General features: G+C 39.3%; 1 protein-coding gene across 1 annotated transcript in view; it reads right to left on the bottom strand.

The window, feature by feature from the left end:
- Window positions 1-14,345, bottom strand: part of ctnna2 (catenin (cadherin-associated protein), alpha 2) — a 261,478-nt gene that overhangs the window by 230,246 nt on the left and 16,887 nt on the right. Inside the window, exon 2 of the mRNA XM_072385076.1 lies at window positions 11,534-11,640. Coding sequence (XP_072241177.1) covers window positions 11,534-11,635 — 102 coding nt within the window. The 5' untranslated portion in view covers window positions 11,636-11,640. The remainder of the gene's footprint in view (window positions 1-11,533; window positions 11,641-14,345) is intronic.

Genomic DNA, 14,345 nt, shown 5'->3' on the forward strand with positions numbered 1-14,345 from the left:
AATATAAACCAGTTTTATATATGTATAATATAAACCAGTTTTATATATGTATAATATAAACCAGTTTTATATATATATATAATATAAACCAGTTTTATATATGTATAATATAAACCAGTTTTATATATGTATAATATAAACCAGTTTTATATATATATATAATATAAACCAGTTTTATATATGTATAATATAAACCAGTTTTATATATGTATAATATAAACCAGTTTTATGTATGTATAATATAAACCAGTTTTATATATATATAATATAAACCAGTTTTATATATGTATAATATAAACCAGTTTTATGTATGTATAATATAAACCAGTTTTATATATGTATAATATAAACCAGTTTTATATATGTATAATATAAACCAGTTTTATATATATATAATATAAACCAGTTTTATATATGTATAATATAAACCAGTTTTATATATGTATAATATAAACCAGTTTTATATATGTATAATATAAACCAGTTTTATGTATGTATAATATAAACCAGTTTTATATATATATAATATAAACCAGTTTTATATATGTATAATATAAACCAGTTTTATGTATGTATAATATAAACCAGTTTTATATATGTATAATATAAACCAGTTTTATATATGTATAATATAAACCAGTTTTATATATGTATAATATAAACCAGTTTTATATATGTATAATATAAACCAGTTTTATATATGTATAATATAAACCAGTTTTATATATGTATAATATAAACCAGTTTTATATATGTATAATATAAACCAGTTTTATATATGTATAATATAAACCAGTTTCAATTTCGATCATTTGGTCTACACTGTACAATGTAAACACTTACATTAGTTTTATACTGAACACCGACAAAACTTTAAAAAACAGCTGCTGGCAAAAGTCACTGAATGAATTATTCATAAATACGGTCTTGCCTGTTGCTGTTCTGACAAAAAAACAAAAAAAAAAAGCAAATGAACCCATGTATACATGGAAAGAGGATGGACGCAAAGCATAAATGTGTATTAAAGGACGGACCCATACTGTAAACAACTGGCAGATGTGCATTCATCCTGCTAACAGCCAAGAATACAGAATCTCCTTTAACTTTCATCCACATTCTCTCCGTGTTTCTCTTAAACTGTGACACAAAAGATGTGAAACAGATCGTTGCTTGCTGTCAAGTCCTTTAGAATACCAAATGGATCAGTGGTATTCTACACAGAGGTGTTGTGTCAGAGAAAGTCTTTTCAGTCCAGGGGCATCGTGCTTTACAAATAAATAAAAGTGTGTGCTGGTTCACAAAACGCAGATTAAAGGACAACAACCAGGCATTCTGATAATGGGTTCAGCTCTACTGCTTCCTGGTGCTCCCAGGCTCCTACCAAAAGACAAGCGCTCACTGGTAATGCTGGTTATTAATCTGAACACTTTAATCATCATCCTCGTACGTAAGGCCCAGGTTGATTACCGCTGGGTGCCCGTCTAAAATTTAAGACAAGCTTCAAGGAACAAAGCTTCAATTTTGCACTTAACTTTGAAAATGCTATTTTGGAAATATTGTTCAGTGACTGGAGTATTTTTAGGAAATCCTGGAATCTCTGAAAAAAGGAGTCATGTATCAGCCGCTACTTGTTAGAGTTCGTGTTGTCTTCGTTTTTATTTTGTTCCAATAGATGCATAATTGCTTTTGTCGGATATCACTGTCTGCACTTTCAACCCCTTTATCCTCCAGAGGGATTTAACGTTACTAAATGGCGTGAAAACCGTGAAGCATCAGCAGGTTAACATTCTCAGGTCTGGATTTTCTGGAATAACAGCCGTTCATACTGTCTGAGCGGGGGAAAGGACGCTGCACTGAAAGCATCATTGCTGTTCTTGTTGCTTTGTGGCTACATGTGGGGCTTTACTGACTTCCTCACTTGTGAGTCTGATCCTGAACCATGAAGCGATGACACGTTTGAACGAAGAGTCAAACAAAGCGAGAGTGAAGTCTACCGGCATTCACAAAAGTTTTTTTGCCAAAGTAGACCCAATAAATTCTCTTTTTTTGAGCCAAATCTGAGTCCATCTTACATATTCAGCAAAACAGGTTTTCCTGTAATCAAATTAAGAGGTGAAGTTAATTAATGGAAAACAAAACAGTGCGGTTTAATGGAGTGATTCTCAGTGTCTCATGGCTTTTTTCTCGCTACAAGAAACAATCCCTGTCTGGCTTTTACAAGTAACTGAAACAGTGTGTAAAGACAAATATTTCCTTTGTAGCTGATGACAAAAGTTTCGCGGATGAGAGTCGCGCTCCGACTTAGCTGCAGTGCAGATAGGAGGGATGCTGATCACAGTGGAAGTTTCCTCATCTTAAAAATGTACAGTAATCATGCAGCCTCATTCGTATGGGTGGCACAAACCTGGAGATTCCACTGTGGGGATAGACCGTACTACAATATTTATATTTGCAATACCGGAATTATTTATGAGCAAACATGCGTTTCGTCGTCTATCAAAAGCTGCTCTACTAAAACGACAGAAATCTCTCAACCCCTACATTCAAATCTAGTAAGGAACTGCTGGTGCGTTAGGATGGACTGCAAGCATCCTGGGTGCCGGAATAATCCCCTGATGTTTAGATCAAAGCCTAATGCTCTCGAGAGGAAAGAGTGTCACTTTTTCAAATGATTTTAAGATTATTCAAAACATTGATTTGAAACAGAAATAGGAATTGTCAAGGCGCTGTATTATAAAAGGCAAAATAGCTTGATGGCTGGTTAAGTGTTACACTATCAGGGCTGACGTGGATACAGCAGAGGGATCATTACTACCGCGACTTGCACCTGTGCTTTTCCCACAATTGGAAGTTAAAAATGAGTAAATCTATAATATATATGATATCAAATAGGCAGATGAAGGTGTCGATGAAGCGATAAAATCGAGTATTTTGTTTGAGTTCGAGAGCATAGCAGCCAACTAAGACTGCGATCATAAGGGCTGTGTTTCTCAGGCCATCTTTTCCTGATGTAGGGAATTTATTACAGAAGGCGAGCAGCATCTGTACATAGCTGCTGTTCAGGACCCTGGGGCAGCCTTATGCTGAAATAGCAAAGTGTCAGAAGACACAGCCTGAAGAAGGATGAAAGTGCGTTTCTCAGGATCCAGGACTGACCTCCAGGCATTCATGAAAGGACAGACGCCAACAGGGGCACTGCATAAAGACGGAGCTATCATCCCCATCAACCGCCTGTGTATTTGGAGTGATGTCACAAGCAGATCAACTTACTGGAAGCTTTTAATTTGTATAAAAAGGAGCGAGACCAACTCGGAGAGAATTTGGGCAGTTCTATGCTTTAGGGATCCGATTCTAATATCCAACAACATAACCATGCCTTTGGTTTGACAGAGAGGATTTGTGAGGAATGTGATTGTATCGTGCCTTAAAAGGACACAGGAACTTGCAACAAACTGATATGTCATTAACAAGATAAGCCCTTTAAGCAGCAATAACGGCTCCAAGTCTTTTTTGGGACGATCCTTCAAGCTTTCTACACCTTTTCTGTGGAAGTTTCTCATATTGTTCTCTGTAGAAATGCTCAAGCTCAAACCAGCCAGAGGGGGAGCATCGGTGTGCAGGTCTGTCCAGGTTTCAGGTCTATCCAGAGATGTGTCACTGGTTTCAAGGCCTGACTCATGTATAAACCATGTACAAAAAAGGTTAAGTAACACAGCTCCCGTACAGTTTGGTATGTATAAAGATGAATGGGTCAGTTTTCTTGTTCCAAACTTCTTCAATTTTGCAAAGATAGAGCCTTGAATGCTTTTGGCACTTATAATGAAATACAGAAATATTCTAATCCATATATCTGTGCTTTGACACAGCCAGCCAATTAATGCTTTTCCTTTAAGACCCAAACCATCAATTGTGAAACCTTATGGGGACATGCTTCAAATATATTCAATCAAACTAATTGCACACAGGCTGACTCCGACCAAGCTACAGAAGCACCTTAACGAGCGCTGAATGTAATGGGATAGACCCAAGTCCAATTTAGTGGTTTGGGATAATGAGAAAACCACTGAAAACAAACTGAATTCATATGAAGATGAAAACATTAAAAGGTCTTAGATCTCTGAATGTACAGAACCATGTCACAACACTGTTGCCTGCCTCACATGGTAAAATATGCACCCCGTGAGTCTAGGTCTTGCCAATCTGACCCCCCCACCCCTTCTCTTTTCCACTTTACTGCTGATAACCAATTACAATCCCAAAAAAAAAGAAAAACCTACCAAAAATAACATTTTCAAACCACAGGAGACCAACTGCAGTGTGGCCTGGACATGATGTCGAGGTTAAACCAGCCGCCCTCCCCGTTCCTGTTCCTCTGTACAGCTCATTAAGAATTACTTCCTTGAAAATGGCGTGCATCAGATGCCTTTAAACATCACTGCCTCTCGCAGCCTCTTAGAAATACTGTCATCAATATTCAAACAAGGAACAACAAAAAACAAAAGAACTACCAACGGCAGACTTTTTTTTGCATTCTTTCTAAAAATTTTGGAAAAAGATCTACAGAAAGTCCTGCGCCTGTTTTGTTCGGTGCCTAAATCATTCAGAAAATACTTTAGAGAGCAATATGTCAAAATACTGGAGTTTGTATTTAGTCTGCAGAGAAGTATCATAGAATAAATTGGTACACTGTGACACCCCAGTCCTGCAAAGCGAAATCCTCTCCTGAAATTTCCATAGCACTGGTATCAAAAGGCTACCATCATGCTATAGCTACTTTCCAAACTTTGTTCAAATTACCCAACTCCGAGAGTAAGAATGAGTCTGAAAACTCTCAGAAGTGTGGCATTCCTTTTTGCCTCCGTCTGAGGCCCAGACCGCCTTCTTTTCCGCTAGCTTAATGGATTATGACAGTGATGCAGCATGAAGCCTTAATCCCCTCGCCGCCGCCGTCATCTTCCCTCCCCTTACGTGAAGCCGCTTGACTAGAGAGTGTGTAAATGTGTCAGGTGCCAAGCAAAAGTCAAAGCCAAACACTGAGCTTGGATGACACACGAAAACAAGCAGGGTTAAATCACTGACTGTTGAAAGCCAACTCTACCCTTCAGGGATCCACCCCTCTCTACTGCAAGCCTGTGAAGACAATATGTTGAGGATAATTATCTTTCCAGCTTGATAAAAATTAACCCAAAGTAAACTCTACAAAGAATGTATTGAATGTACACCAATGGATACTAATGTTTTGTGTTATTATGTTGGATAACTCCATTGCATCTTCTGTTTTCAGTATTCTCTCCTGAAAGCCGTCACGGTCAAGCCACATTTTGCCAGGTGACCGAGACTCTTTACAAATATCAGTATATTTCAGCATTTGGAATACTTCATATAGTCCTGCACCAGAATAAACTGTCCATGAAGCACAGATTGCCATCGAGGACTTTTAAGATGTATTAACTATTAAGATATTATCTCTGGGGTATAACATCCATTTAGAGCAGCAGGTTACACAGACTGCTGGCATGAGAAATCACCAAGAAATGACTCTATGTCAGAGGATCAAAAGCAGCTCGATGGGTCGAAGGCCCCGAAGGAAAGGAAACCCCAAGCAGAAAATGGTTTAGTAGCTCTTTCTGATCTGGTGAAGCGGACAGTCAGTGCAGCAGAGAAGCTCTTCACTCAATCACAGAACGTCATGCTAACAAGCCAACATCCTAATAGCTGGAAACATCCTCCAAAAGTTAGAATTACTATGGAGTTAAGTCTTTTTTTTTATTTTTTTTTTATTTTTTTTTATTTTTTTTTTTTTTTTTTTTTTTTTTTTTTTTTTTTTTTTTTTTTTTTTTAAATCGGTCTTCCTAAAAGAACCGACAATTCTGATTAAAATCAAACAGGGATGTCCAATGACAGCTTTTCACCGAAGCTTGTCCACCTGACTGCGTCATGATAAAACCAACGTTCAGTTCGAGGACATTTGGCCGCAGCGTAGCAATTTAGTACAAATTCAATCAGCAAATTTGTCTTTTAATTAGGAAACAAACACTCAGAGCTTTAAGACTGAAATCCAGAGTTTGAGAAGAGTGAAGGTGATGTCACCGCTCCTTTATCTTTGAAAGGGGTGACCCTGCCGAATTAAACCAGCGTCAGAGTGAGGAAAAAAGCCCCGTAGAAGCAAAGACTAAACACACATGGCTATGAGAAGATTTAAAACTACAGAGAAAAGGCAGTAATCTAATAAAACACCAGCACCAATCACCTTTCACCCCGCATATTTGAATAAGGGAGATTTTTTTCATTTCATTAGAAGCTCCTACTGAGAAACACATAAAAACACAAGACTATATGATGTCAGATTTATAAGTAGAGGTCAATGGCTGGCGAATTTCCAAAGGCCAATATGATAATAGCTTGGAACGAGAGAAAGCTGATAAGGAATCTGCTGTTGCCCCTCCACCTTCCCTTCAGTACTGTTGGAAATAAACAATATCTGACTTAATTAGAAAACTGCATTTAATAGGGCCGCAGACATTTACCTGCATTAATGAAGCCGTAGTACAGTCAGCAACCTCATCATATTCAGAATTCATCAACTAAGTCAACCTGAATTTACATACAAATTACAAACCTCAGGCAGCTCTCAACATGTCACATCATGTCTCACATTTTGTGGCTTTCAGGTAAGAAAAAAAAAAAGAAAAAATATTATCAATGTAAAACTGAATAAAGAGGTTGAGAAATATAAAGGGAGAAATGTGCTGATTACTCAGCAACGCTCCGGCAGCAGCGAGACTGTAACAGCAGATTTACTAAATGGGCCAGTGTGAGGGGTCGAGTGTGCAACCCAAAAAAAAAGTGGCCAGTTGTGCAGATGACCTAAAACTGCTCTAAGCTTCAAACACAGATGCACTCAGATTACTTTCAGCAATGACCAAAGTGACAGCACAAGTGGGCCAAAAGCTGAGCTTTTCGTAACGTGTTCCGGAAAAAAAAGATATTACAGCTGAAGTTTCCAACAACGCTTTCTTTTGCATTTTTAAACTCCAAAACACACTTTACACAAAGTTCGTTTTGTGGCATTTGTATAACTGTGCGGGTTTCCCCAAGCTTCTCCACATGTGTTCATGTGTTAATAAGGCCTGTGCTTGGCTTTGCTTGTGGTGAGTAGCCACGTGCCTGAACAAAGAACACTGTAGCTGACGCACAATGTTGTTATCTTGGCCACACATACAGTAAAAAGCCTCCCTGAGAAAGCATTTAGTCTGTAATGAGCTCAGTAGCTGTACAGTCACCATCCACCATCTTGCTTTAAGTATATCCTGACACCCAGGAAGTGGAGTGAAAGCTTGCGCTGAAAACTATTCATCAGCTTACGAACTAAGCAAAGTGAAGCTGATCATTAAAGTTCCCAATGCTCCCAATATCAATCGCAATCATCTGTGGTAAAATCAAAGTGATCCTATTTATTTTTTGCTAAATTTCTTAATTTAATTCCTATTCATTCATAGTGCTATTCATATCTCCCATGTTTCCAGACCACAAGTCATCAGGTCTGGCCTGCAGTAAACATTCCTCATACAGCACATATCCTTATTTCTTTTTTTAAACCACCTGCATCTAAGGCTGCTGCCCTATAATTCTTTCAAAAGTATCGGCGTAGCCTGCAGTAAAAAAAATGCTTATATCAGAGGCAGGCTGCCTTCACACACAGTGATAAAGTGAGCGCCTCGGTATGATTAGCTCTGGACCTGCCCAGTTCTGCGGTCGGGGTGAGGGAAGCTTGGTTACTTTTGAAGACAAATGAGGCTGCCTTCTCGAGAACAGTCGGGGTGAGCCTGTTTGTCTATCCTCCTGAGGCAGCCCATCCAAACACAGTGAATCATCCGAATTGACGTGAAAACAATCGGAGCGTCTGGTTCGCATCCCAAAATGTTTCACACTTCCACTGTAATAATAAAAAAGATGAACTACCAGAGCTTATAATTGTACTTATTCCCATGGCTGTGATGGAAATGGAGTTAGTCACAATTTCATCTTTGTGCCGCCACTGCGCAATAAGGAAGATGCTATATGATGATAAAGTGCTCAATCTGTCAATTCACAAATATCCCTCATCAGATGGAGGGAACCAAAGAAGGCGGTGGTAAATAAAATGCACTTTGAAGCAAACTATGACACGGAAAGAAACAGAATGGCGCGACAGCCTTGTGAATTAATCCAAAAATCATTGTTTATTTTCCCCGCATGAAATGAAGACGTCAAAGGAAGGACGCCTATTCTGAAATAAGAAATTGTTTGGCAGTTACACACACAGTCTGCTGTAAGCGCAGTCAGGCATCGCCATAGAAAAGTACTCCGTAATAATCACTACATGTTATAAGAAGAAGCTCATCAGCCTATTTCATCCTCCTGACATCAAGCAATTACCTTCTTGTCACTCAGGCGACCGCTCAGAGGGAAAAAAAAAACCACCAGATGTGGCCAACTACACAAATACACGCAGAGCAACTCTAAACGTGTGCTTTCCCTCTGCTGATATTTCAATCCCAGGCCAACCTTGTGCTTTATCAAGGTTTGTTTGGACATTCGATGCATGCTTTTCAAAGCAGTGAGGTAACACCAGGTGAGAGATAATGTCTGGGTGTTTCCTCCAAGCAAGAAAAAAACAACTTTTTAATGTAGTTCAATTACAGCAAAAACACCTTTAACTTAGATGTGCTTATACCCAGCTTCTGCTACTTATTTCTGCCCTCTGCCACCCCCCCCGGTAAAAAAAAAGCATGATAAGTAACTCAAGTAATATAACCCTAACCTATGTTAGAGATGGGTTATGAACTAAACTGACAGGAAAAGGTTTAAGCTCACCTTTCACTTCAACACCAATGATCACCAATGACATGATAAAGAGCTGCTTTGAGTTGCATTAAATGATCTCCAGGGGAGTTTTTCCATTGTTCTGCGCTTCTCATAAAGAAAACTGGCCCGCATCTGACTGCATGTGTATTCGCTAAACCCATCCTTTTGGATTTTGTTGCTCAGTGTCTTGAAGTTGCCGGTGTAAATGCAATTAATTTTAAAAGTAAAAGTGAAGAGGAGTACTCTTATGGAGCATTAAAGCAACACTGGAGCGGTGCGAACACTTGTCAGTACCACGATGCTGCACATCTTTTCTAAGGCTGAGGTGAAGAGTGCACTCTGCTTTGCAGCCATCTGACTCAAAGACGCATAAACCGATAAACTAGGCTGAATCTGTGCTGACGACCTGATCAGAGTGCTGCACATTTTAATGAACAGAGAGAACAACACTAACCACCCTCTACACCGCGTTGTGCTGAAAAGTGGTCAGTAAGAGGCTTCTTCTTCGACTTCGCAGTGACAGAACAATCCAGGAGCCATAAAAACGCAGTACACAAATGCCATCAACTTGATAAAAAAAACACACAATAAAGAGAGCAAAAAAAAAAAGACACTTTCAATGATACCATGACAAATAAAGCTAAAGGTCAGGTCCAGGCAGATTCCATGAAGGCTTCTGCCATAAATGGATATAATAAAACAGCCAGTTTGACAGAATTAGCTGAACACATGAGAAACAATGCAGTGTAGCATCATGTTTTTCCTGTCTGCAAAATGTAAAAGTTCTTCAGCAGAAAGCCAATAACGTGCATTCAAATAAATCTTTTGGAAAATTTCAGACGACAACTTGAGAAATGCCGTCCATACAACACATGCTGGTGTTGCAAAAGGAGCATCAAAGCTGAAAGATGAAAGACGAGACAAATGTCAACGCAACACTGTGGAGACTATGCATGAAGTTAAAAGAATGGGGGTTTGATTAAAAATAAAAAAGCACTCTGAGCCAAGCAAAGAACATCAGGCCACTGGGGGGGGGGGGGGGGGGGGGGGGGGGGGGCTGCTGGTACCCTCAGTGATCACAGCGCTGTCAGCACTGGGCAACTCTGAAGTTTTTCTTCAGAGGGGGACAGAAACATCATGCCCTGCAGTTGAAATCTCTGTCATATAATTATTTAATGGAATCACGGTTGAAATCATTTCCAGAAGTGGAAAAAAAGATTTTGGATTTCCTAATTGTCTCTGTAAACCACCCAAAGTGCACCTATTCCCATCATGCCTATATTATATATAATATATATATATATATATATATATATATTATATGCAATGCATTCTCATTAGGCTCAGGGTGATCACTCACATCAATTCAGCTGCTTAGAAATGGTATGAACAGGACATCAGACATTAGTCAGGTGAGCTGAAGGTGGGTTAATTAAACTAATAGAAATGTATTTTGCCTGTTTTTTTGTGACCTGACTAATCTGGATCTGAATCTACACATCAACCCTCGTCACACTCACTCTGTCACAATGAGCTGCGGTGACTGAAGTCCTGTCAGGCCATCTGTTCAGCTTAGAAGGTAAACAAAGTCAGTGCCAATGAGCCATAGTGTCTGGCTGTAGCCCAATGCACTTTAACATCGCTGTAACAAGTTCTGACAGGCAAACGCTCCATCTATAAGCAATCACTTTGCTCTCATACTGAGCAGAACAATCACAAGCATGGGTTTGTTCGCTGTAGTTTCACTACGGTTTCCAAGAAAAGCTGCGATTCTGAGTCGAATCTTTCTAAAAACAAACCAAAAAAAACTTTTGCTAGTGGTTTAAACCCAATATTCAGCTAAAAACAATACAAAAACACCACATCAAATGTTGAAGCTGTGATTTAGTTTTCTTGGTTTTTGAAAAGCATATATAAATTTTGAATTTGGTAGCGGCAGCGCTGAGACGAGTGTGTATCCCTCCACTGTGTTGCATTACTTCTGCACAAAGCTCTGTATGCACCGGTAATTGTGTTTCAACATTGTTTTGCTGAAATAAACAAGGTCTTCCCTGTAAAAATAACAATACACACACTGCATATAGCTAGGCATTATTGGTGACCGCACACGTGTTCACGTTTTCCATGTATCATGCACTATGCTATGTATCATGCAAATCCACGCCATTAAATAGTGCAGCTAGCTCTTTTTACTTAGTTGTGGCATCTACAGCCCCTTTAAACATGCTCCATATTCAAATAATGTGGCTGCATCTGAACGTTTCAGCTTCATCTGTGGATGCTTTTCCCTACCAGAGCATTCTGGCAATTTTACTAATTCAGAACAAGTAGAGTAAACGTGTTACTTTTTACACTAGCCTCAATTTGGTTGGAAAAAAAAAAAAGTGACTAATATGTGAAATAGAAAATGCCATTAATTTTACAAATGTATCTTATTCTAGCAGAGTTCATATTTTTATTCTAAAACTCAAAATGTTTTCAAAACATGCTGTTGGCATCAAATTCAAAGTAAATACATAAAAAACATCACATTTTCACTTCAAAGTCTTGATAAATGCTGTTGCCTTTGCATCATTTCCAATTATCATCAAATATAAGATTTAACTGATTTGCAAACCTTTGCATTCTGTATGCTAACCCTGACCCCACTGCTCCTAAATTCAGAGCAAAGAGTATGTTGAACTACCTGTGTGACCAAAGGCTCCAGAAGCCTCTCAACTGTCAAGGTGCGGATTTCAAGACTCTTTGGGTCCCATTTCAACAGGATCGGGGAGGTGGCGGTCGTCATGGTTTCTGTTGGGATCAAAAGGATATCATTAATGATCCGAAAAGTGTTTAGCTGGGCAAAAGAAAATACAGAATGTATTATGACACAAGATCCAAGAGGACTGAAGGTGACATGAGGATAGTGTTCACAAGAGTTCAACAGTTTCTTTGAAAATAAGCAGCGAAAACATTTTTCACAAAATGAGCAGGTATAGAAAGCCGGCTGGACTATTTGAGACATTGGGCTGAGTCAGACTCGGTTGGGCTTTGACGATGGTGGGAGCTTTTGTATAGCTACATTGTGCTGTGGATCACTTCTACTGAAAGCAGCGTTTTAGGGGGGGGGAGTCTGGCAGCAGTCAACAAATCCTGGCTCGGTTAATCAAATAAAACACAGCGCATCCAACAGTTCCAACGACACTAAACTATAAAGCAAGAGTGGATCATTACCCTAACCCATAAGTTAATTAAATTATCATACACATTATGGGTCACTGGTAGAATAATCCCCAAGATGAGGGAGAGTCGTGGTGCTCATCAACATTTGTAAAGGTAGTTGTCATTCAGAGGAGTTCTGGCCTACATTTGTCCACAGCCTGAGCAGCATTTTGATTATTTAAAACCTTTCAGGTTCAAATACCGCATTGCTGCAGCATTGTTCTACGAGAACACTCAAATAAAAGGGGAACAGTGTATGAATTAAGCAAAAGGAGAAAAAAATAACTAATTAAATAGGTGGAGACAAAATTTAAAAAAAAATCAAGGTCGACTCGTTCAGTTTACGCGACTAATTTCTCACAAGCCTCTTCGCTGTGGAAAAGTCATTCTGGGAATGCTCTGAACTCTGCAATACGAGTCAAAGTTGGACAGTTTTTCCACACAAGCTGCACTTTCATTTGTAATTTAGTTTCATGGTGTTTCTTTTTTTAAAGGCCCCTGAAGTTTAGTCGGGTTAAGTTAGATGAATATTAGACCTGAACATCTGGCATGTGGGGAGCATTCTGTTGTCACTGCAGTTTCAGCCCAGTCCACTGCCAATGCAAGTGAGGCAGAAGAGAACTCAGAATGTGAAGACGAGTGACAGATCTGGGCCAGAGGCTCCGAATACTACACACAGTGGGTAAAGATGGCTGGACAGGGGGAAATATCTGGCAACGTGGCAATACTGATGAAATCACCGCGACTTCTCAAAACGGTATGAGCCTTCATATTTATGTCAGCTTACAGTCCTTTACTGGTAGATGGCTTTGGCAGCGGGGAAGCTCCCAAACGGATATGACGAGGCCTTTAACCGCACCGCGCACCAAAAAAGATGGATGGAAAATGATCGACACTCCTATGGGATCACGTCCCTTTGCTAAGGACAGAAGAAGATTGTGGATTCGGGCCAGGAAAAAGGCAAACTGACTGAGATCCAGCGAATCCCAAAGGCATGACGCTCTCTGCTGTGTCCAATCTGATCCTGTCTCATAAGATGTTCCCTAGGTTTATGCATCAAAGGATACACATACTTTCCCAGTTTTATGTTAACAGTAGGTGTTATGAGAGCCGATGTTTATTCATTCAGTGATGTTGTTTTCAATTTATTTTTTTAATCTAGTTTAAAAACGCCGCAGGGAATGTGGAGAGGAACGATCAATCAGCAGCGGTGATGCGCACTACCTTGACAAAACCCAGGAGAACAATGCATGTTTTCTACGTTCTGATGATTTACAGATGGGGTCTTGGTGTGGGACGGAGAGGCGAACGGTTAGGCAGTTAAAGTCCTTTGATTTGTTTTCCTGCTAAATGAGAACAGTCATATTTGTGAATTTGCTCAAGTACCGAATGAAACAGAACGTTAGTCTCTTAAAGCGGCAAAGCTCATTCCAATAGCTGAATTTATCAGGTTGCATTACTGTAGATTAAAGCATCCATCTTATTCTTATGCCAAGCTGACGGCAACATGGCATTTCCTTTTAAGGCAGCCGGTTAAGAAGTAGATCACACTCAAAGAGGAGCTCTTTCCTGGGATATTCTTGGGCGTCTTTGCCTCCCCTTTTTAAGTTATGATTAGAAAATGTTCCTGGCAGAGCCCTGTAATACAGGATGGAAACAAGCAGCACGGATGCAGATGCTTCAGGCATGAGAACCTGCCACGATCCAACCACAAAACAGCAGCAGAGTGAAAAATACCAGCGTGCTACCGTAATGTAATAAGCTCAGTTGACTGATGTATGACCGAGGCTGAGACTATTCCTGACCTGTTATGTAACCGTAACAAGAATAAAAAGTTTCTGTTTGTTGAGACATTGAGGGTTAGTCACAGATGTTTTGTTTGGAGACTAAATGGAAAGAGTTTAGCTGTATTTAACTGTGAACGTTGACGGTGTTGCTGCTCCTCTAACCGTGGAAGCACAGCGACTTCCAGAGAACAGCGACGTTAAAACAAGAAATCTCTATATGGGGGTGTAAAAACATCTATTCAATTCTTATCATTTAAAGGGTGTTTTTGAAAACTCAAAATTCACTGACGAGATCGTGAACAGAGCTGCAATGATTACTCCATGAATCGATATTCTAGTCAACTAAAATCTAAATACACCATCATCTTCTCCTTCTTAGAATCAAACTTCTAGGATGTGGAAACCTTTACATCGTTGTAAACTAAACAGTTTTGTGTTGTACGTGTAAAATATACACGATGAACATTTTGCATCACCTTTTGCAAGATCACGAACAGGGAATATTAT

This window comes from Leuresthes tenuis, unplaced genomic scaffold (genome assembly GCF_036924035.1).
Source record: "Leuresthes tenuis unplaced genomic scaffold, fLeuTen1.0.hap1 SCAF_4, whole genome shotgun sequence".
Classification (NCBI taxonomy): domain Eukaryota; kingdom Metazoa; phylum Chordata; class Actinopteri; order Atheriniformes; family Atherinopsidae; genus Leuresthes; species Leuresthes tenuis.